Raw genomic sequence first — 20,670 nt, forward strand, 5'->3', positions numbered from 1 at the left:
GAGCCGAGGACTGGGGTCTCCGGCACGGGGAGCGCCTACTCTGTGGGGCGTCCGGGCTGGGCGCCGCCGATCCTGAAGCCACCGCCTCCTCCAGCAGGGGGCGGGCGGCGGCCGTGTTTTGGGTGGGGGAAGGCGATCGCGTTGCCCCCTCCCCGGATTCCACCCCCTTCCAGTACAGCCTCCAGCCCAGAGGGGGCGGTCCGGGGGCGGGGTCGCGCCTCCCCTTCTCGCTCCCAATCCCGGGGCCGCCGGGTGGGGGTGGGCAGGGGGCGTAAGGCCGCCCCCCGCGACCCGCGGACCCCCGAGGGCGCACTCCTGGTCTCGGGTCTGGCCGCCGTGCCCCGCCGACGCCCTCCCGGGGGTCTCGGGCCGCCACACCGCGTCCCGGCGGCGGCGGGAGGGGCCGGGGCGGCTGCCAGCGTGACGCAGCCGTTGCCATGGGCCGCCTTTATAAATAACCGGGCTCAGGAGAAACTTTAGCGAGTCAGAGCCGCGCACGGGACCGGGAAGAGGACCCACGCGAGGGTCCAGCCGTCAGCCCCCGCACTAGTAGCGGCCACCCCGGCGGCAGCGGCAGCAGCAGCAGCGACACAGCGGCGACAGTCCGGAGCCAGGAGGCCGCGCCACCTGCGGGCCGGCCGGAGCGGGCAGCCCCAGGCCCCCTCCCCGGGCACCCGCGTTCATGCAACGCCTGGTGGCCTGGGACCCAGCATGTCTGCCCCTGCCGCCGCCGCCTGCCTTTAAATCCATGGAAGTGGCCAACTTCTACTACGAGGCGGACTGCTTGGCTGCTGCGTACGCCGGCAAGGCGGCCCCCGCGGCGCCCCCCGCGGCCAGACCCGGGCCGCGCCCCCCCGCCGGCGAGCTGGGTAGCATCGGCGACCACGAGCGCGCCATCGACTTCAGCCCGTACCTGGAGCCGCTGGGCGCGCCGCAGGCCCCGGCGCCGGCCACAGCCACGGACACCTTTGAAGCGGCTCCGCCCGCGCCCGCCCCCGCGCCCGCCTCCTCCGGGCAGCACCACGACTTCCTCTCCGACCTCTTCTCCGACGACTACGGGGGCAAGAACTGCAAGAAGGCGTCGGAGTACGGCTACGTGAGCCTGGGGCGCCTGGGGGCCGCTAAGGGCGCGCTGCACCCCGGCTGCTTCGCGCCCCTGCACCCGCCGCCCCCGCCGCCGCCGCCGCAGCCCGCCGAGCTCAAGGCGGAGCCGGGCTTCGAGCCCGCGGACTGCAAGCGGAAGGAGGAGGCCGGAGCGCCGGGCGGCGGTGCCGCAGGCATGGCGGCTGGCTTCCCGTACGCGCTGCGCGCCTACCTCGGCTACCAGGCGGTGCCGAGCGGCAGCAGCGGAAGCCTGTCCACGTCCTCGTCGTCCAGCCCGCCCGGCACGCCGAGCCCCGCCGACGCCAAGGCGCCCCCGGCCGCCTGCTATGCGGGGGCGGCGCCGGCGCCCTCGCAGGTCAAGAGCAAGGCCAAGAAGACGGTGGACAAGCACAGCGACGAGTACAAGATCCGGCGCGAGCGCAACAACATCGCGGTGCGCAAGAGCCGCGACAAGGCCAAGATGCGTAACCTGGAGACGCAGCACAAGGTCCTGGAGCTCACGGCCGAGAACGAGCGGCTCCAGAAGAAGGTGGAGCAGCTGTCGCGCGAGCTCAGCACCCTGCGGAACTTGTTCAAGCAGCTGCCCGAGCCCCTGCTCGCCTCCTCCGGCCACTGCTAGCGCGGCCCCCGCGCGCGTCCCCCTGCCGGCCGGCCTCCGCGCCGCTGGGCGCGCCGCGGCCGCGGAGACTCCGGGAAGCGCCCGCGCTCCCGCCCCCGCCCCTGGTGGCGCCGGCAAAACTTTGGCACTGGGGCACTTGGCAGCGCGGGGAGCTCGTCGGTAATTTTAATATTTTATTATATATATCTATATCTATATTTTTGTCCAAACCAACCGCACATGCAAATGGGGCGCCCGCCCGTGGTGTTATTTAAAGAAGAAATGTCTATGTGTACAGATGAATGATAAACTCTCTGCGTCTCCCTCTGCCTCCTGTGCAGGCGCCGGCGGGCGGGCCGGTTTCGAAGTTGATGCAATCGGTTTAAACATGGCTGAACGCGTGTGTACACGGGACTGACGCAACCCACGTGTAACTGTCAGCCGGGCCCTGAGTAATCGCTTAAAGATGTTCCTACGGGGTTGTTGCTGTTGCTGTTGTGTTGTTGTTGTTTTTTGGTCTTTTTTTTTTTTGTATTATAAAAAATTATCTATTTCTATGAGAAAAGAGGCGTCTGTATATTTGGAAATCTTTTCCGTTTCAAGCATTAAGAACACTTTTAATAAACTTTTTTTTTTTTGAGAATGGTTAAAAGCCTTTTGGGGGCAGTAGTTGGCTTTTGATTTTTTTTCTTTATTTTTGGTTTATATGATTTTATATTGCTTTCCTGGTGTGGGGGGGTTGTTGTGTGTTGGGGGGGTTCTATTATTTTTGGCTTTTTTGGTGGTTGGGTGGGGTGTTAACAGCTGTTTCTTTCTTTTTTCCCCCCCCCTCCTCTGCTACTCCCTCCAGGGTCTGTGCTTGGAGATGGGGGTGCCAGGCTTGTAGGGGGCAGGCAGAGGTGTGCTGGGTCAGGCTCTCAGAGTGACTCAGCGCCCCTGGGTGCTGGGGAGGAGTGACTGGGAACCCTGCTTGGGGAGAGGTGTAGGGCGGCCTGAGTGCCAGGCTTGGCTTTAGAGGGGCCTGCAGTCTGGGACCTCTGTACAGTGTTTGGGGATCGGGCCAGCAGGCCAGATTATGTAGGAGGAGGGGGTATGGGTCTTGGTCCTGCTGAGCCCAAGTTGGGGCAGATTCTTTTTGGTAAGTGTAGTTGGGCGGGCTGTTTAAAAAAATGCTTTGTGTGTGTATATATTTATTTTAAGAGGAGCCTGGGTGTGTGGGCGAGCTTGTGTTTGTGTGTCCCTGGCCTGCCAGAGGGGAGAAGCTGGGCCAGGTGGAGGGAGGTGGGGGAAGGGTTCCTGCATTTCCATTCCCTTTTCTTCCCGGGGGCGGGGGGGGGGGGGGTGGTGGAGGGGTGGGAGGTTTACCACTTGTAACTCCTTAGCCCAAGTGTGGACACCAAGGTCCAGCCTCACCTGCTTGTTCGTGATGGCAGGGCCTGGTTTGAACTTGGGACTGCTGTCTCTGATACCCTGGGACAGAAGGGACCCCTGGTGAGGCTTCTGCTTCCCTGCCTCCTGATACCCTCCCGCCCCCCTGCACTGCACCCCCACGGCCATTCCAGCCCTGGACAGCATTCCTGAGAGCTGAGGATGGACACGGAGGGGTTAGCGTGGATACACGTTCGGCGTCCCGCGGTGCCTGGCACACAGGAGGTATTATATAAGCGTTTGCTCTTGTTATTATTTTTTGCTGGGAGGTTCCTGGCATTTGGCAACCAGTCTTCAGTGCAGCGAGAGTGTGGCGGGTACCTGCCAGGGGTCGGGTGTCCAGTAAGTCCTGGACCTAACCCATCTCATGTAAGCCTCCCAACAACCTTTGCACAGGTGGGTACTATTATAAGGCTGGGTTTTAGAACTGTGGAGCAGCCTTTTGTCACATCCCTAAGGGTACGAAGGTGGTTTGGAATTCAGGGGTGGGGTCAGATGGGAGCTTCATAGATTGGTTTGCCAAGGGCCTGGGGCAGCCTGGGGTCTTGGGAGCAGCTGCTGGTGTGGTGGTTTTAGAAGAGGAAAGGCTCCCCCCCCCCTTTTCCCTCTGGAGGCCTGGGTGTGCTTTCTCTGTGGGAGCCCCGGGTATCCGGGACAGAGACAAACAATTCCCACATCATGGAGCTAAGCGTCAAGGCAAACTACTTCCCCAGCGCCCCCCCCCCCCAAACCCTAGCATCTTTTGTTTGTGGCACTGGGGCTGTCTTTCCGGGGGTGGGGTGGGGGGGAGGTCATGATTTAGGAATGAATCTTCCCAATCCCCGCTCTCCTCTTTGTCACTCAGAGTTGGCCGGGTGGCTGCCGCTACACCCAGAGGAGGTGAGAGGGAAGCAGCCTAGCCACACAGTGACCCCCAAACCTCCTTTTCTTGAGCCCTGTCTTGCAAGCCAGCGTTGAGTACAGCCCTTTACACGCTCACATCCGGATTTAATCTACGGAAGCACTCCAGGGAAGGTGTTGTACCCATTTTATAAGAGTAAACTGCGGCCCCCAAAAGTGAGGTTAGCGCTCAAGGAATGGGGTGAAGCCAGTTCCAAAGTTAGGTCCGACCCCCAGGTCTCTGGGGAAAGCTTGGGGTCGAGAACCTGTTTTGTGATCCTAGCTCCTGCCCTCAATCCTGGGCCCTCCCTGGATGACTCCTTGCCTGGCCTCAAGTTCAGGTACCCCAAATGCCAGAGTTCAGTGACTTGCACACAGTTTCACAATTTGGAAGCAAGAGAAAGGGGATTTGACCCTGAGCCCATCTGAAGAAAGCTGGGAAAAAGTTAACAGGTTGAGGGCTCTGCTGGTGGTCTGGGTGGCCTGGTGTGGGAGCACTGAGGACAGAGCTGTGCCCAAACGACTCTGGGAGATGTCATAGGTGGGGGAACAGCCACCCCATGATCACAAGGCTAGGAGGGCTAAAGGCTTGCAGGGAGGAGGGAGGAAGCCATTCACAAGTCAGGAAAAAAGAGAGTAGGCTGGGGGAAGGAGCACTGGGGTGGGGGTGGGGGGCAGGAGGCCAGAGAAGAGCCTTGAGGAATAGTAACAACAGCGTGTGTGAGTTCAGTGCTTACGATGGGCAAAGCGCCACTCCGAGGCCTTGGTTCAGATGGACTTGCTGGATCCTTCTGTCTGCCCAACAAGGCTGGTCACGTTAACCACAGACCCATTTAGTGGGGTTGACCACTGAGGCTAGCTGGGAACCCCAACCAGTGTTTGCGAGAGTTGACAAAACACATTCATACCTCCTAATCTTAGGCAGTTGTCCCATGGCCTGGTGATTTCTACCAAGGAGAAAAGTGGGCGTCCAGAGTGAAAGCTGGAAACACTGCTGGGTGCTTGCCAGTTGAATCAGCCCAGCCCCCTCTTGAAGGCTGCGGCTTTTGTTAGGGGCATTTTCCTGCCAAGCAGACAGGCTCAGAGAGGGGAAGGGACCTGTCCAAGGTGGCACAACTGGGGATGGTGGGAGCTGGGGTAGGAAAGAGAAGGGAGACTCCCCCGTGGAAACACTTAAAGGTGTCCTCCAACCCCCGGAGTGCCTGGGATGGTTTTGTCCTTGTTTCTGAGACATTTATTTGTCCAGTTACTTTTCCCATTTATTTGGCAAGCATTTGCTGAGCACCTGCTAGGTGCCAGGCCCGATGCTCTGTGCTGGGGACGTGGTGACCAAGACAGAGGGGACAATTTAGGGAGAGAGGCAGACACTAAGTGCCCAATAACCAGAATGAGGTAATGACAGGTGGGGACAAGGGCTCCGAAGGAAGGGAAGTGGGGCAGGGAGGGGCTGGGAGGTCCAGGAAGGCCTCCCCTAGGAGGTGGTGTTCGAGCAGACACCTGAGCCAGGGGAGGTGTGAGGGAGACAGGCCTTGGTTTATTGGGCATGCACACGCTGTGCTGGGTGTTACCATGTTTTATGTGGCTTTTATTCTTACAATAACCCAATGACTTGAGTGCTGTTTATCTTTCCACTTCCTCAGTTGGGGAAACTGAGGCACAGAGAGACGAAGTCACTGGCCCAACAGCTGATGAGTGACTTGCGTGAGAGTTGAATTCATGTCTTACCTTTGAACCTGAGAAGCCTTCTCTTCCTGTCTCTGCCCATGGCCCCAAATTTCTCATTTGCTCTGTTTTCCTGCCCTCCTCTCCCTGCCCCTTTCCTGGCCTGGCTGACCTGCTGGGTGACCCCTGAAGGAGTCCCAGCAGCTCCAGCTGTCCGTTTGGCTGCCACTCCTTGGAGGTTTTCAGCCTTGTATTGGCTGTGGCCATGGGCAGGGGGGCAGTGAGGGAGGCTGGGGGCTGCTGGGGAGACTAGAGCTTCTGGGGCCCCCACCTGTCCGAGTTCGAGCCCCTCCTGGGTGTCCTCTGAGACCCAAGAGTTAGTTAGGAGTCCTGTTGTACAGAGTGGGGACCTGAGGCTCTGAGAGGGGACATTACTTACCCAGAAAACAGAATAGATATTAGAAGCCATGCCTGTGTGAGCCCCAGACTTAGCTGTCTCGTCTGCTTATCACTGCACTCTGGGGGGACAGATGGGCAAACCTCGATTTTACAGCGTTTGAGGGGTAAGATGCTCGGGCCAAAAAAAAAAAAAAAAAAAAAAGCTCTGTGCTTTGTCCCTTACTTGCTGGATGACTCTGGGCAAGATACTTGACTTCTCTGGGCCTGGGTGTATATTCACGTATTTAGTCAGGATCAAGCAAGCACCTACTGTGGGCCCAGGATGGGCTCTGGGCTCCTGGAGTTGACATTCTGGCATGGGAGAAAGAGGAAAATGAAGGGGGCTGTGTGTGTGGTAGAGGGTGACAAGGGGAGGGTGTTGAGAGAGCATTCCAGGCAGAAGGAGCAGCAAATGCAAAGGCCCTGGGACAGGACAGAGCTCAGTGTTTTAGGGAAAGAGCGAGGAGCTGGCGTGGCTAAGGTTGAGGCTGCCAGGGATGACACGGCGAGAGGAGAACAGAGGGATGGCAGGGTCCTTCATGCAGAACTGTGGAGGCCAGCGTGAGGCTGACGGAGGTGGTTTTGAGGAGGAATCAGGGGGTGTCCCTGGCAGGGCCTGGCACCTGGAAAGCCCTTGACGAGTTTGTTGATGGGACAGAACAGGCCGCTTGGCCTCAGGAGGAGGCAAAGTGCAGTGGGTGAAGGGCACAGGGAGGCTGCCTGCCGGGGCCCAGGAGATCTCGTGGGTGAGCAGCCTCTGACCCAGGGCCTGGAGCCGCAGCGAGCTGTTTGCCAGGCAGGAATGAGGGGAGGGCATGCCGGGAGGGGTACCAGAGGAGCAGAGGCGGGGAGCCAAGAGGAGGAGAGTTCCTTGGGAAGCTGTGACTGCGGAGGAGAGGGCACCAGGGGGGAGGAAGGCCAGGCTGGCGAGGGAAGTAGGGCCCAGCCTCCCTGAGGCCTCGGGGGTGGGTGTGTTGGGGAGTAGGCAGGAGGCTGGACCCCAGGAGAAGTGTTTTCTTTTTATCTGATTTCCCAAGCAATGCATGATCCTGGTGGGAGGATTGGAGAATGCAGAGCATCAATGAAGGAAGGAGACGGGAAACACCCATGATTCCACTGCCCGGAAATAAACCCCACTGACACTTGCTATGTGGCCTTGGACAAGTCACTTTACCTCTCTTCGCCTCAGTTTCTGTGTTCGTAAAACGGAATGATAGTACCTGCCTCATAAGGTCGTTGTGAGGATTACACGCGTGAGTCCGTGCGACATACCTAGAGCAGTGCCAGCACCAGTGAGTAGTATTATTAACAATCTCATTACCGTTTTGGTTAAGAGCTCCAGCGCTGGAATCTGGCTGCCTGCATTCTAGTTCTGAATCCCCCATTTCCTGGCCGTGTGATTTGGGGCAAGTGACTGCATCTTGGTGTCCCTCAGTTCCCAGCTCTGTGCTAAGAAGGTGATAAAGTTCCTCGTGGTGTTTTGTAAAGATTTGACAGGTAAATTCATGCAGGGCAATGGTAGGGTTGTGTATGCCAGTTCGTTCTTTGCAGAATTTTCACTTCATGTGTATTTTTTTCTTCATTGTAGCTAACATTGTCTATTTGATAGTTGCTTCCTTCCTTCTTCCTTAGCAATGGGACCCTCTATTGTGGGGGGCAAGTGATAAAAGACTGCATTTCCCAGAATCTCTTGCAGCTAGGGATGACTAATGAATATAAAGAGAAGTTGTAGGTGAGGTTTCCAGGAAAGCTCTTTAGGGGGTGCTGATTCAGCTATGAGGTACGTTTCCTTTTGCCTCCTTCCTCTGCACCCTCTCCACCCGCCGCCCCCAACTTCTTCCTACTTTCTGCCTGGAACTCAGATAGGATGGCTGGAGCTTCAGGGGCCATCTTGAACCATGTGGCAAACACTGAAGCATGGAAGCCACCTACTGAGGGTTATGAAACCGGAAGATAAAAAGCACTTGGGTTCTTGATGGTAGTGCAACAGCCACGCCAGTCTTTGCCTGCCTTACTCTGGACTTATTTATATGATATGAAAAATAGAAATAAAAAAATCTGACAGAGGTCTCTGTGCTTCTGGCTCCTTGCTCCTGGCAGCTGAAGCTACTTCTAACTGATACATTTGCCCAGGTGGAATCTCCTCTGCTGACCCCAGCAAGGACAAATCGTGACCCCGCACCCTCCATATGCAAACCACCGAGGAGGTCCTCAGTTTGGAAATGGAGAGGGTCAGTCCCCGCTGCAGAGCTCACAGAGTATGTGGCAGCTGTGCTGGGAGCCGACACCCCACACCACCCTGAATAACCCTTCCGCCTCATGCTGCCACCACCACCTGCTCCCCTGAGCCCTCAGCCTGCCAGGCCTGGGAGGCACCTTTGCTAGCCTGCCTGGGGCCAGCGCAGCTGGGATCTCTATGGGGTGAGTCTGTAGGCCAGGGAGCCAGGCTGGGGGGAGCTTTTATTTTTATAGCTGTCACCAGATCCCTGCCTCACAGGCCCTAGACCTGGAGCCCTGGTGAGGACGGAGGAGGTCAGGGAGGAGGAAAGCTCCTCAGGGAAACTGGTGGGTGGGGATCAGTAGGCCCTGGAAAAGAGAACCCTGGGGCAGGAGTTGGGACTTGCCTGGACTCTTTGACTCAAGCCAGGCCTCAGTCCTCATGCTAAACGGGGCTGGTCATCGAGCATGCCTTGCTGATGCTCCTGGGGGCTGGCGAGGGACATACAGATAATGGGGACCCTTTCTTTCCTTTCGTCTTGAAACTCAGGTGCAGAGCATTAGCTTAATCCCGCCTTTCCGTTCTGAAGATGCGGTGGCTACCAGTCCTTGCAAAGCATGCATTGCATTTCTGTTTTATTTCCCCTCTGCATCTCAGCTCCCCACATCCATTTCCTGTAGCCCCCACTCCACTGTGGTTGATATCTGTCCTTATGTACGTGCATCTTATTGTTTTATGTCTCTTCACTGAAATATGCATACACAGGAGAGTGCACACAATATAGGCAGATGGCTTGGTGGGTTTTCCCTGCATAGACCCATGGGCGGAACCAGCACCGAGATCAAGAAACAGACCATTCCACCAGAATGGTGGTCCCCAGAAACCCCTTGTGCCCCTTCTAGTTAGAGGACACTCCCATCACCACCTAAGTAGAGAAAGGAGGAATCATTATCTTGATTACCAACAGCAAACATTAGTTTTGCCTGTTTCTTTTTTATAGATGGAGAGAGAGGGGGGCAGAGAGAGAATCCTAAGCAGGCTCCACACCCAGCACAGAGCTGGACGCGAGGCTCGATCCCACAACCATGAGATTATGACCTGAGCCAAAATCAAAAGTCGGACGCTTAACTGACTGAGCTACCCAGGCAGCCCTAGGGTTGCCTGTTTCTGCACTTTATATAGATGGAATCACAGGATATACATTCATTTGTGTCCGATTTCTTTTACTCAGTGTTGTAACTGTAACATTCGTCCAAATTGCACGTATCAGGATTTGTTCCTTTTTGTCACTGACTAGAATCCTACTGCATGGATGTACTACAATATGTTTACCCATTTTATTACTGAGAGACACTTAGGTTGTTTCTAGCTTTTGGCTCTTTAGAATTGGGCTGTGATGAACATTCTAGAATACATGTCTTTTGGTGAACATAGGCGCACATTTCAGTTGGGCGTATACCTAGGAATGCTTGCTGAGTCATAGGGAATGCTGTGAGGACGTATTTTAATTCCTGTTAGTGCTATTTAACCCTAGGTTTTATTCTATTTCTTACTTTTTTTTTTGATTTAAAATTTTTTTCTTAGTCAGTTTGGGCCACTGTAACACAGTGCATAAGCTGGGTGGCTTATAACCAACAGAATTTTATCTCTCACAGTTCTGAAGGCTGAGAAATCCAAGATCAATCGGTAGCAGATTTGGTGTCTGGTGAGGACCTGCTTTCTGATTCATAGATGCTGTGTCCTCACGTGGTGAAGGGGTGAGGGAGCTCCCTGGGGTCCCTTTTATAAGGGCACAAATCTATTCATGAACTAACCCTCACATTAGGTTATTTCAACATATGAATTTGGAGGACACAAACATTCAGTCTCTAGCATTTTTGTTTTGAAAAAGATGTCACATGTATAGAAATGTTACAAAAACAGTGCAAAGAACACTTCCCCCCCTGAATTATTTAAGAATAGTGGTGCCTGGGTGGCTCAGTAGGTTAAGCATCCAACTCTCGATTTTGACTCAGGTCATGATCTCAGGGTTGTGAGATCATGCCCCGCTCTGGGCTCTGTGCTCAGCGGGGAGTCTGCTTGGAATTCTCTCTCCCCATCTCTCCCTCTCTAAAATTAAAAAAATAAAATAATTAAAAAAATAAATTGCTGACCTGTTGCCTTATCACTCCTTAATACTTTGACATATATATATTTCCTACAAACAGGGCCATTTTCTATATAACCACAATATAAATATCAAAATCAGGAAATTAACATGGCACATTACTGCCATCTCCTTGGACCCATTCAACTTTCACCAGCTGCCCTAACCATGTTCGGTAAAAGGGTCCAGTTTAAATCACACGTTACATTTAGTTGCCATGTCTCTTTAGTCTCCTTTGATCTAGAACAGCTCCTCAGTGTTTCCTTGACGTTCGTGACCTTGACATTTTTGAGAAAGGCCAGCTATTTTGTGGCATGTCCCTCAATTGGGGTCTGTTGTTTCCTCGTGGTTAGGCTCAGGTTATGCATCCTTGGCAGGTAAATCACAGACCTGATGCTGTGCTATTCTCTTTGTCACATCATCAGTGGTGTTCTCCCCCCTCCCCCCGGTTTTATCGAAATATAATTGACGTATAACATCATATAAGTTTAAGGAGTACATCATGACTTGATAGGTGTATATATTATGAAATGATCACCGCAGTAAGTTTAGTAAACATCCATCACCTCATGTGGTTATGGTTTTTCCCCCTTGTGATGACAATGATGGTGTTCACTTTGATTACTTGACTGAAGAGAGATCTGCCAGACTTCACATCTGTAAAGTTACTCCCACCCTTTGCAATAATAAGTGTTGGGGGTAGGTTGGGAGCCCCTTCTAGCTGGCGTCTGTGCCCTTCTGACATGTCCCCCTCATTCTTTGAGTACTTCCTTACTTTCTGGCATGCAGTGCTGCAGGTGCTCCACCTCATCTGGTGCCTTCCCTGCCCAGCCCTGGAATCAGCATTTCTCCAAGGAGCCCTGGCTCCTTCCAGTGGGGAATGGTCTCAGCACAGAGTGTCCTCATCACTGCCAGAGTGTCACTGCTCCAAAACCCTCTCTAAGACTGTGTGTCTGTATGTACATGGACATAAACTTCTATCTGTGTCATTTCTGTATCTGGTTATCTGTCTTCTGTGTATCAACTGTGTAGAACACTATGAGCTGACATGGATAATTCTGCTTCTAATCCAGCACCACAGAGTTTATTCTAATTTTCTCCCTTTCCATGTTTGGAACTATCTTTCCCAACAGTGAGAAGAATATTAGCTTTCATTTTTCTTAATTTTTATTTATTTATTTATTTTAGAGGGAAAGCGAGCGTGTGAGAGAGAGAGAGAGCACGAACATATGCGGGGTGGGGGGAGGGGCAGAGGGAGAAGCAGACTCCCCGCTGAGCAGGGAGCCCGATGCGGGGCTCGATCCCAGGACCCTGAGATCATGACCTGAGCCGAAGGCAGACTCTTAACCAACTGAGCCACCCAGACGCCCCAGCTTACATTATTCTTAATTTATGTACTTATCTCATCAATCCCCTTATGTAACCAATTTCCTTTTTCTGCACCTCACTCCCTGCCCTGCCCACTCCCTCCCACCCCAGTGGGATGCCCTCCTCACTCTGCTCTGGCCCCCAAACGGTGCCACGTTTCTTGTGTATGATCTGAGTTCAACTACCCCATGGAATTTACGCATTTTGATTTTAATTTTTTATTTAATTTGAATATATAATACCTACTCATTGTCTGAAATTCAAAAGGTATGAAAGTGTTTACAGGGAAAAGTCAGTCTTCCTCCCCCATGGCCCTCACATTCCCTTCCCTTCCCAAGGGCTTTTCTTGTCGCCGGTGGTCTGTGCGCGCATATGCAGGTACAGACCCACACGTGATGGTCACTACATCACACATTGTAGCACTGTCCATACTGGTCTATACTTTGCTTTTTTCATTCAACAATGTATCTTGGAGGTTGCTCATATTGGTACTGTAGAGCTGCCTCATTCTTTTTTTTTTAAGATTTTATTTATTTATTTGAGAGAGACAGAATGAGAGAGAGGGAGCAAGAGAGGGAAGAAGGTCAGAGGGAGAAGCAGACGCCGAGCCCGATGTGGGACTCGATCCCGGGACTCCAGGATCATGACCTGACCTGAAGGCAGTCACTTAACCAACTGAGCCACCCAGGTGCCCCTCTTTTTTGTTATTTTATTTTTAATTTTTTTGCCTCACTTTTATTTTGTTCAAAGATTTATTTATTTGAGAGAGAGAGAGAGAGAGAGAGAGCAAGCAGGGGGGGATGGGGCACAGGAAGAGGGAGAGAGAAACTCAAGCAGACTCCCCACTGAGCGCAGAGCCTGACATGGGGCTCCATGACCTGAGCCAAAACCAAGAGTTAGACACTTAACTACTTGGTGTAAAGGAAGCCCTTGATAACAAAAGGGTCCCCTCACATCAGGGTCCCCAGGCTTTTGTGGCATAAGTTTCTACCTCAGGCTTAGGTTTAGGGACACAGTCCTGCTAAGTGAGAGGGAGGGGGCTGGCCCGGACAGGACCAGGGGGTCTGGGGACTTGGGCTGGGGTTCTTAGGTCCCAAGAAGAGTTGTGACCAGGCTTTTGATTCAGTAATATTTGAAGGAAAAATGCTAATGTAGATGGGAACTGGTGTTTGGTCCTTCATCACTCATTCATTCATTCATGTTCATCTTCACAGCTTGTGACTTTAGGCAAGTAACTTCACTTTTCTGTGCTCGTGTTCCCTCTTCTGCAACATGGGGATGGTGACAACAGAACCTGTCGCCCAGGGTGTGGTGAGATTGAATGATGATGCATGCACAATGCTCGAATACTGCCTGGCACATAGTACATGCATAATAATATCAATTATCCTCACAGTTCATTTTTTTTTCAACAAATCATTTATTGAGAATCTGCTACATCCCAGGCTTTGTTATCTCTACCTGGAATTGGAAGCATGTGGAACCTCAGATTCTGTAAAACCAGAACCCAGAAAAGATGATGGGCCCGCAGCGTGTAACCACCCTCACCCAGCAATCTGGCTGCAGGGGATGGTTTAAGATCCCCGACTCCCTGCACTTTTCAGGCCAGGGATCCTGACACCCCTGTAAGCCCTGTTGCTCAGCTCCCCAGAGGTTGGGACAGCCTCAGACCTTCTCCAGCAGTGCTGATGGGAACCCTTGCGGGCTCAGAACAAAAACAGACTTGTACTTTTTACAAGAAGGACTCTCCTTTTTAAGGTGCTGCTGAAGGTCCAAGCAGCCTTTTCTCTGCTGCCAATTGAGCTCTGGGATAAAGTTGGCTTTGGGGCACCTGGGTGGCTCCGTCAGTGAAGCACCTGCCTTTGGCTCAGGTCATGATCCCAGGGTCCTGGGATCGAGTCCCGCATCGGGCTCCTTGCTCAGCAGGGAGCCTGCTTCTCTGCCTGTCTCTGCCTCCTCACCCCTGCTCATGCTCGCTCTCTCTCTCTTGCTCTCTCTCTGATAAATAAATAAATAAAATCTACGATAGTTGGCCAGGGGCTCACCACTGCCTGCTATCATTAGTGTAGTGTGAACCAGGTCTTCTCCATCTCGACACCACTGGCATTTAGGACGGGATCATTCTTTGTTTTTTTAGGATGTCTTTATATGGGGGTTGGCAGCGGAGGAAGGAGAGAGAGTCTCAAGGAGACTCTGCACTCAGCGGGGCTCAATCTCATGACCTCAAGATTATGACCTGAGCTGAAACCAAGAGTCGGATGCCTGACCGACTGTACCACTCAGGCGCCCCGGGACAGGATCAGTCTTTGTCTCGGGACACTGTTGTGCATTGCAGGTTCCCTGCCTTTATGCACCCGGCGTCAGTAGCACCCCGCAGCCCCTAGATGTGACAACCAAATATGTCTCCAGACATTGTCAAGTGTCCCCTGGGGATGCAAAGTCACCCTCAGTTGAAAATCCCTGGTGTGGAGCATCCAACAGCTGGGCAGAGCTGAGTGGCTTGCCCTGTGACATTGGGGAAGCCCTCTGCACTCTCAGGGCCTCAGGTCCCCATCACTTACTTAGGGGATCAGGCTGAGCTAGCATCAGGGGGCCTCCAGCCTGGTCTCCCTAGAGTTCTGGCTCCTATGCATTCCTGTCTCTCTTGGCACCCTGGTTGCAAGTTCTAGGAGGCAGAGCTCATGAGGATTGGGGCCCAGGGGACAGGTCTGGATGGGGCCAGCCCCCTGTTTGTTCTTTACCCCATGCCTGGCCCTCCCTCCAGATGCAGGAGAGATGGTAAGTACAAATCCAGGCTGTGTCTCATTGAATCCTTGTAATAACAGCTTGGTGAGGTGGGAGCTTTTATTTTCCCCATTTTCCAGCAGCGAAATCACAACTGTGTGCCACCTGACTTGGCACACCAGAATACAGTATCACTTCTAGGAGGTCCATGCAAAGATGCATGACCTGAAGCTAGCGATGTGGAAGCATCAGGCAAATCCAGAGTGAAGGGCAAACTACAAAGAGGCTGGCCTGTCATCCTCAAAAGTGCCAAAGACAAGAAAGTCCATGAAAGACTGAGGAGCTGTTGAAAGAGCCTAATACAACCGAAGGAAGTGAGGTGTGGTCCTGGACCAGAAAGAAATTGTAAAGACCTTTTGGGGGACAATCGTGGAATGTGGAACGTGGCATGTGGGTTTGATGGTGGTGTCATATCGATGATAAGTGTCGTGAGTTTGTGTACTGTGTGTGTGTAGTGGGGGAGGGGGGGTTGGGAGATCCATGCCGGAGGGTTCAGGGATCAAAGGACATCACGTCTACAACTGACTCTCCATCATTCAGGACAAGAGAGAAACATAAACAGAGGGAGAAATGATGAAGTGGGACAGAATGTAAATAATCTGGGCAAAGGATATCCCAGAGTTCCTTATAACTCCTGTAATTTTTCTGTAAGTTCAGAAGTTGTGCGACAGTTGAAAAGCGAATCAAAACATCTGACCTCCAATAAACCCGAGAGAAATGAAAATATATGTCCACAAAAAAGACCTGCAAGCATATTCACGGCAGTTTTATTTATAATAGCCCCAAGCTGGAAATAGCCCAAACGTCTTTCAGCACACGAGAAGATCAACAAATCGTAGGACATCTATAATGGAATAGTACTCAGCAGGGCCGCGGAGCGGGCTATGGGTTCCCGCACACGACGGGCGAATCGAGAGCATTACGCCGAGGGACGGAAGCCAGACACAAAAGACCACGTACGGTGTGACTGCTCTGATAGGAAGTTCCGGGCCAGCTCAGATGAATCTAGAAGTCACAACAGTGGTTCCTTCTGTGGGTAGAGGAGTTCCACTGCTCGGGAAGGGGCATGTGGAAGAACCTTTGCTGCATGTGGCTGCTGCAAAGGTTCTGTCTTGTCCTGGGTGGGGGTGATATGGATTTATATACATGTAAGTGAATATTCATTGAGATAAAAACTGACCAAGACAGATTCCCTTTCTGTACTTGACATATGTTAAACTCAAAATCAGAGTGAAAAAAGAAAAAAAAAAAATGGAAGATGCACATCCAACACAGGGGAATGAGGTGGACAGGGAGGGGAAATGGGGTTGAAAGGAATAAATAAAACCGGGGAGGGGGCTGGCATGGCAATGAGGACAGCGTGTTCGGAATTGAGGCGCTGGAGGGGCACCTCGGTGGCTCAGTGTGTTAAGCGTTTGCTTTCATCTCAGGTCATGATCCCCTGAGTCCTGGGATGGAGCCCCGAGTTCGGCTCCCTGCTCAACGGGGAGGCTGCTTCTCTCTCTCCCTCTGCCCCCCCGCCTCAAATAAATAAGTAAAATCCTAAAAAAAAAAAAAAAAAGGAAAGGAATTGAGGAGCTGGATAACTCGGGCCTTCATACCTGAGGTTCTAAAGGAAACACCACAAAGGACAAAAGGGCTAAGAAAGGGGGATTACCCTGCCTGGGGTCACACAGCTGGTGGGTCGCAGAGGCAGGATGTGAACTTGGGGCTGGGTGACCCTGGGGAGTGCTCCTTACCCAGTGCTCTGGCCTGGACTCACTGGGCTGGACAGCCCTGTTTGGCTCCCAGAGGCTTCCCCGGGGCCTGGTGGGGATGGCGAAACCACCACCTGATGAAGGCCCTTCCAGCCCAGAGCTCGAGATTCCAAGTGGGGTGATCAGGCAGTGGGACAGAGGACGGCCTGGGCAGCAGATCGCATCCCCAGAGCCTTGCTCCCCGGTCCGGGGCCGCCCTGCCAACCTTGCCTGCCTCCTGTTGTCCTTTGCCTTCCTTCGTGGCCGGTGTGTGGGCTCTGGGGCTCCACACCCTTGGGTGTGAATCTTGGTTCTTCCTTCATCTGCCTATGTGACCTGGGGTGAGTGGCTCCCCACTGTGGGCCTCAGTTTCCACTTCTAGAGCCTGCCCACAAGAGCATGTGCCTAATAGCATTGGTGGACAGTGTGCTCAAAACTTGACATGATGCCTTCACGTCTTAAGTACTCAAAAAGGGCAACTGCTCTTGTTGTTTATTATTGCTATGTGTGGGAAGGGGGGAGCCTCTGTTGCCCTCAGGCCTCGCAAACACCTACATGTTAAGACAGCTAAATTTTGATTTAAAACAATGCTAGCTAGCATGGGATGGAAACTTCTGGAGAAAGGAGCTTTCAGACTTCCTGGAGGTTACTTAGAAAACACTCTTAATTTCCATTCTGGGTTTTGAAAAAGTTCTTGGTGAGCTAAGGCAGGTCTGGGGCGGGTTTCCTGGATGGTGACACACACGGCACTCATGCTCAGAAGGGGCCCGCACGTGGTTTAATGCTCTGCTGCTGAGCCTTGAAATTCTTCACGATTTCAGGGCGAGGGTCTTGGCATTTCATGTGGCTGGTCCTGGGCAGGACTGTGGCATCTGGCGAGGTTGCTCAGTACTTTCACCTTGGTTGTGTTTGGATGTTCAGGAACATTCTTTAACCTTGCGGGCCTCAGTTCTTCCATCTGGGAAGTGGGAAGAAGTGCTCTGTGCCAGGCCATAGGGAGATGAGAAGAACCCAGATCTCCTGGTACCCAGCTACCATTGTTGGCTGAGCAAAGCTGAACCTTGGGGAAATAGGGACTTGGCAGGCCTTAGTGTGTGCCCCTGGAGCACACAGTAGTTGCTTCGTAGGTACCAGCTGCTCTTTGATCCCCAGGCTGGCCTGTCTTTTTGCCTTTTGCACCGTTAAATTTTGATTTTAAAACAATGCTGGTGGGGCACCTGGGCGGCTCAGTCGGTTGTGTCTGCCTTCCGCTCAGGTCATGATCCCAAGGTCCTGGGATCTCCCCGCTCAGTGGAGAGCCTGCTTCTCCCTCTCCCTCTGCGTGTGCCTGTCCCCCCCACCCTCCCCCCCAACTCGTGCTCTCTCTCTCTATCTCAAATAAATAAATAAAATATTAAAAAAAACAACGCTAGTAATACACACCTCCGTTTTCTTAAAACATTTCCAATCAGGCTGGGTTGTCTTGGACAACCCACCCTGGGGACAGCCCCTTTATTCATGGTTTTATGATTTGAGGGTGCCAACTTGCAGTAGTCACCTATGCCTTAATGCTGTCCTTTTTATTTATTTATTTTTATTGTCCTTTTATTTATTTATTTATTTATTTATACTTTTTCTTTTTTATTATTTTATGATTATTTTAAAAGATTCCATTTTAATTTTTAAGTAATCTCTATGCCTGACATGGGGCTCGAACTCACAACCCTGAGATCAGGTGCCCCTCTGTTACACTTTTTAAAATGTAAACTTTCCATGGAAGCATAACCTGGGTCCAGAGGAGCTGCTGTGTTTTCAGCCACCCAGCCCACCCCATGCGCCCTCATGGAGCACTTCTTCTTGTGGCCTTTCACTGCTGCCTGTTTTCCGGCCCATCTCTGGCTCCTCGTTTCTGAGTCTCTGCGCATCAGTCCCGTCTGCAAGCGGGCGCCCATGATACCCCAGGATGGCCACATGCTTGGTGCCCAGGAAGGAAATGGTTCGTAAAAGAACTGATGGAAACAAGAGGAAAAAATGGCAAAAACGATGACAACAGCGCCCAGGTCTGCATCATCGAGGGGTCTGTCAAGGGGGGTTGGGGTCGATGGGAGTTTCTTGTGAAACTTGTAAAAGCACAGAGTGTTTGGTATCGGCAGGGACTAAGCCCCACGTTTTCCGGAAGAGAACGGTGACACTGTGGATGTCCCAGGGCCCTCGGGAGGGGCCGGTGGGATGGCACTGGGGGAGCGCCCGCTGAGAGAAGGTGATACTGAAGCAGAGACGTGGAAGAGGAAAGGGAGAGGGCCTTGGGGGTATCTGGGGAAAGAGGGACTGGCGAGTGTGAGACCCTGAGGTGGGACCACGCTTCTCTGTTCAGGGAGCGGCAGGGAGGCCAGGGCGCGTGAGGGGGCTGGAGGGTGGTGTGTGGATGTGGGTCGTGGGCAGGGGGCTTCTGAGCACAGGAGGGATATGATTTGACTGCCTCTGAGGGTTCGCAGGGGGTGACAGCCAGGGAGAAGAGGGAGCACAGAGACCGAACTGGTGGAAAGTGCTGAGCCCGGGGTCTGGTGCACAGGAGATACGCAATAAACATCCTGTTACGGGAGAGAGTATGCTGAGGCTGTGGATGGAGTGACCTGCTAAGCTTTAATGGGTGATGTCTGAGGGGTCCTGTCTGGTAGACCCCGCCTCCCACCGTGGAGGGCTTGGTGCCCCTGGACGAGCTGGGGGCAGGGAAGGAGCCCCCCCCCCACACCTCGCAGTGGGACAGGATCGGCAGGTGAGTGGGAGGAGGAGGCCGGGCCAGGGCTGGCAGGGAGCCAGGGAGCCAGCGTGCAGACTGGGAGGACAGGCTGGGGCTGGTCGTCCTGGGGAGAGAGGCAGGAAGCAGGACCCGGCCCTGAGTGGAGCTTCCTTGCTTCCCAGCCCGTCTCCAGTGTGGACTTTGCGGAAATCCACGCCCTGCCTTGGTGGTTTCTGCCCTGGGGCTTCTATCTTGGCCCCTCTGCTCCTCTCACCGCCTCCCTACCCCTCCAGAGCTGGGGCTCCAGCCAGACGTCCTCACCATGTCCAGGGTGCCCCTGCTCACACCTACAGCCCAGCCTTCTTGCCTCCCACCTGTACCTTTTCTCGGTCTCCCCCATCCCTCCAACTTGCCAGTGCACCTTTGACTCTTTCCTTTCCCTTCTTACCAGGTTCATGCCTACCCACTCCTTAATTCTCAGATGAGAGGGTCCTCGGGGGGGCCTTCCCTGATCTCCCATCTCTCCCCTCCATTCCCATGCACAGCCAGGACCCCCGTTTGGAGTCTATATGTGTGTGATTATCTGTCTAATGTCAGTCTCTCCCAGGGGCGCTGAGCTCCTGGGGCAGGAACAGGTCTGTCGTGTTGCTAGCACTTGGAACAGCACCTGGCACATGGTAGGATGGAGGATGGAGGATGGGTGGTTGGCGAAACAGAGAGAGATGGATGGACAAATGGGTGGATGGACTTGGACTGGTAGGCGTGGGCTGGGTGATGGCATGAGCAAGGAACAGGTGGAGGAGGGACGAGTGGGTGGGTGCATGGGTAAGCAATGGCTAGGTGACAGGAGACTGGACTAAGGTGGGTGGAATGCAACAGAAAACTCCTGGCCTAAGAGTCAAGAGACCTGGGCTCAAGTTCAGCCTTGCTGCCCTATTAACATCAAGGCCTGTGGAGTCGTAGGCGTGTCCTGTTGCCCCTCTTTGCATCTGTTTCCCTGTCTTTCGGTTTTTCTGCTTTGTTTTTATTTATAAAATAAATAAACATCCTGTATTTTTGTGGCTTTTATTTTATTTCTTTTTTATTTTTTTAAAGATTTTATTTATTCATTTGACAGAGAGAGAGCGGAGAGTCGGGGGGAGAGAGAGAGAGAGAGAGAAGCAGGCTCCCCGCTGAGCAGGGAGCCCGATGCGGGGCTCGATCCCAGGACCCTGGGATCATGACCTGAGCCGAAGGCAGACGTTTAACGGCTGAGCCACCCAGGCATCCCTGTTGTGGCTTTTATTTCACTGCGTAGACCCTTTCCTACCCACCCCCCCACCAAGTTTTTCTAGAGCCACACCACATGAATAGAACATAAGGGAGCAGCTGAGAGGGGGGCAGGGCATCGCCCCAAGAGTCCAATGAGCCAGGAACAGAGCATGAAAACCCAGCCGGACAGTCACAGTCCCTGGATATGTGAGTCCCTCCGCTCCAGGAGTGTTTGCTAAAAATGCAGATTGCAGGGTCCCAGCACCTAAGCTTCCACTTAAGGTGCTTTGGAGCAGACCCAGAAATCTGCAGTTTTAACAAGCCCCTCTCCAGGATTTT

At 53.2% G+C, this 20,670-nt stretch overlaps 1 protein-coding gene and 1 long non-coding RNA gene across 2 annotated transcripts; both read left to right on the forward strand.

Annotated features, from left to right (window-relative positions):
- The first annotated feature begins 344 nt into the window (after positions 1 to 344).
- Positions 345 to 2,339, forward strand: CEBPB (CCAAT enhancer binding protein beta). The gene has a single exon (XM_028125229.2). The coding sequence runs from the start codon at positions 683 to 685 to the stop codon at positions 1,721 to 1,723; it is 1,041 nt and encodes a 346-aa protein (XP_027981030.1). The 5' UTR covers positions 345 to 682; the 3' UTR covers positions 1,724 to 2,339.
- A 721-nt stretch (positions 2,340 to 3,060) lies between these two features.
- Positions 3,061 to 20,146, forward strand: LOC148163615 (uncharacterized). The gene is made up of 2 exons (XR_015769026.1): positions 3,061 to 3,355; positions 7,120 to 20,146. It is a non-coding gene; the product is annotated as an uncharacterized LOC148163615 (long non-coding RNA).
- The last annotated feature ends 524 nt before the right edge of the window (positions 20,147 to 20,670 follow it).

This window comes from Eumetopias jubatus, unplaced genomic scaffold (genome assembly GCF_037043125.1).
Source record: "Eumetopias jubatus isolate StellerSeaLion01/CBP00866 unplaced genomic scaffold, mEumJub1_p1.0 scaffold_9, whole genome shotgun sequence".
Classification (NCBI taxonomy): domain Eukaryota; kingdom Metazoa; phylum Chordata; class Mammalia; order Carnivora; family Otariidae; genus Eumetopias; species Eumetopias jubatus.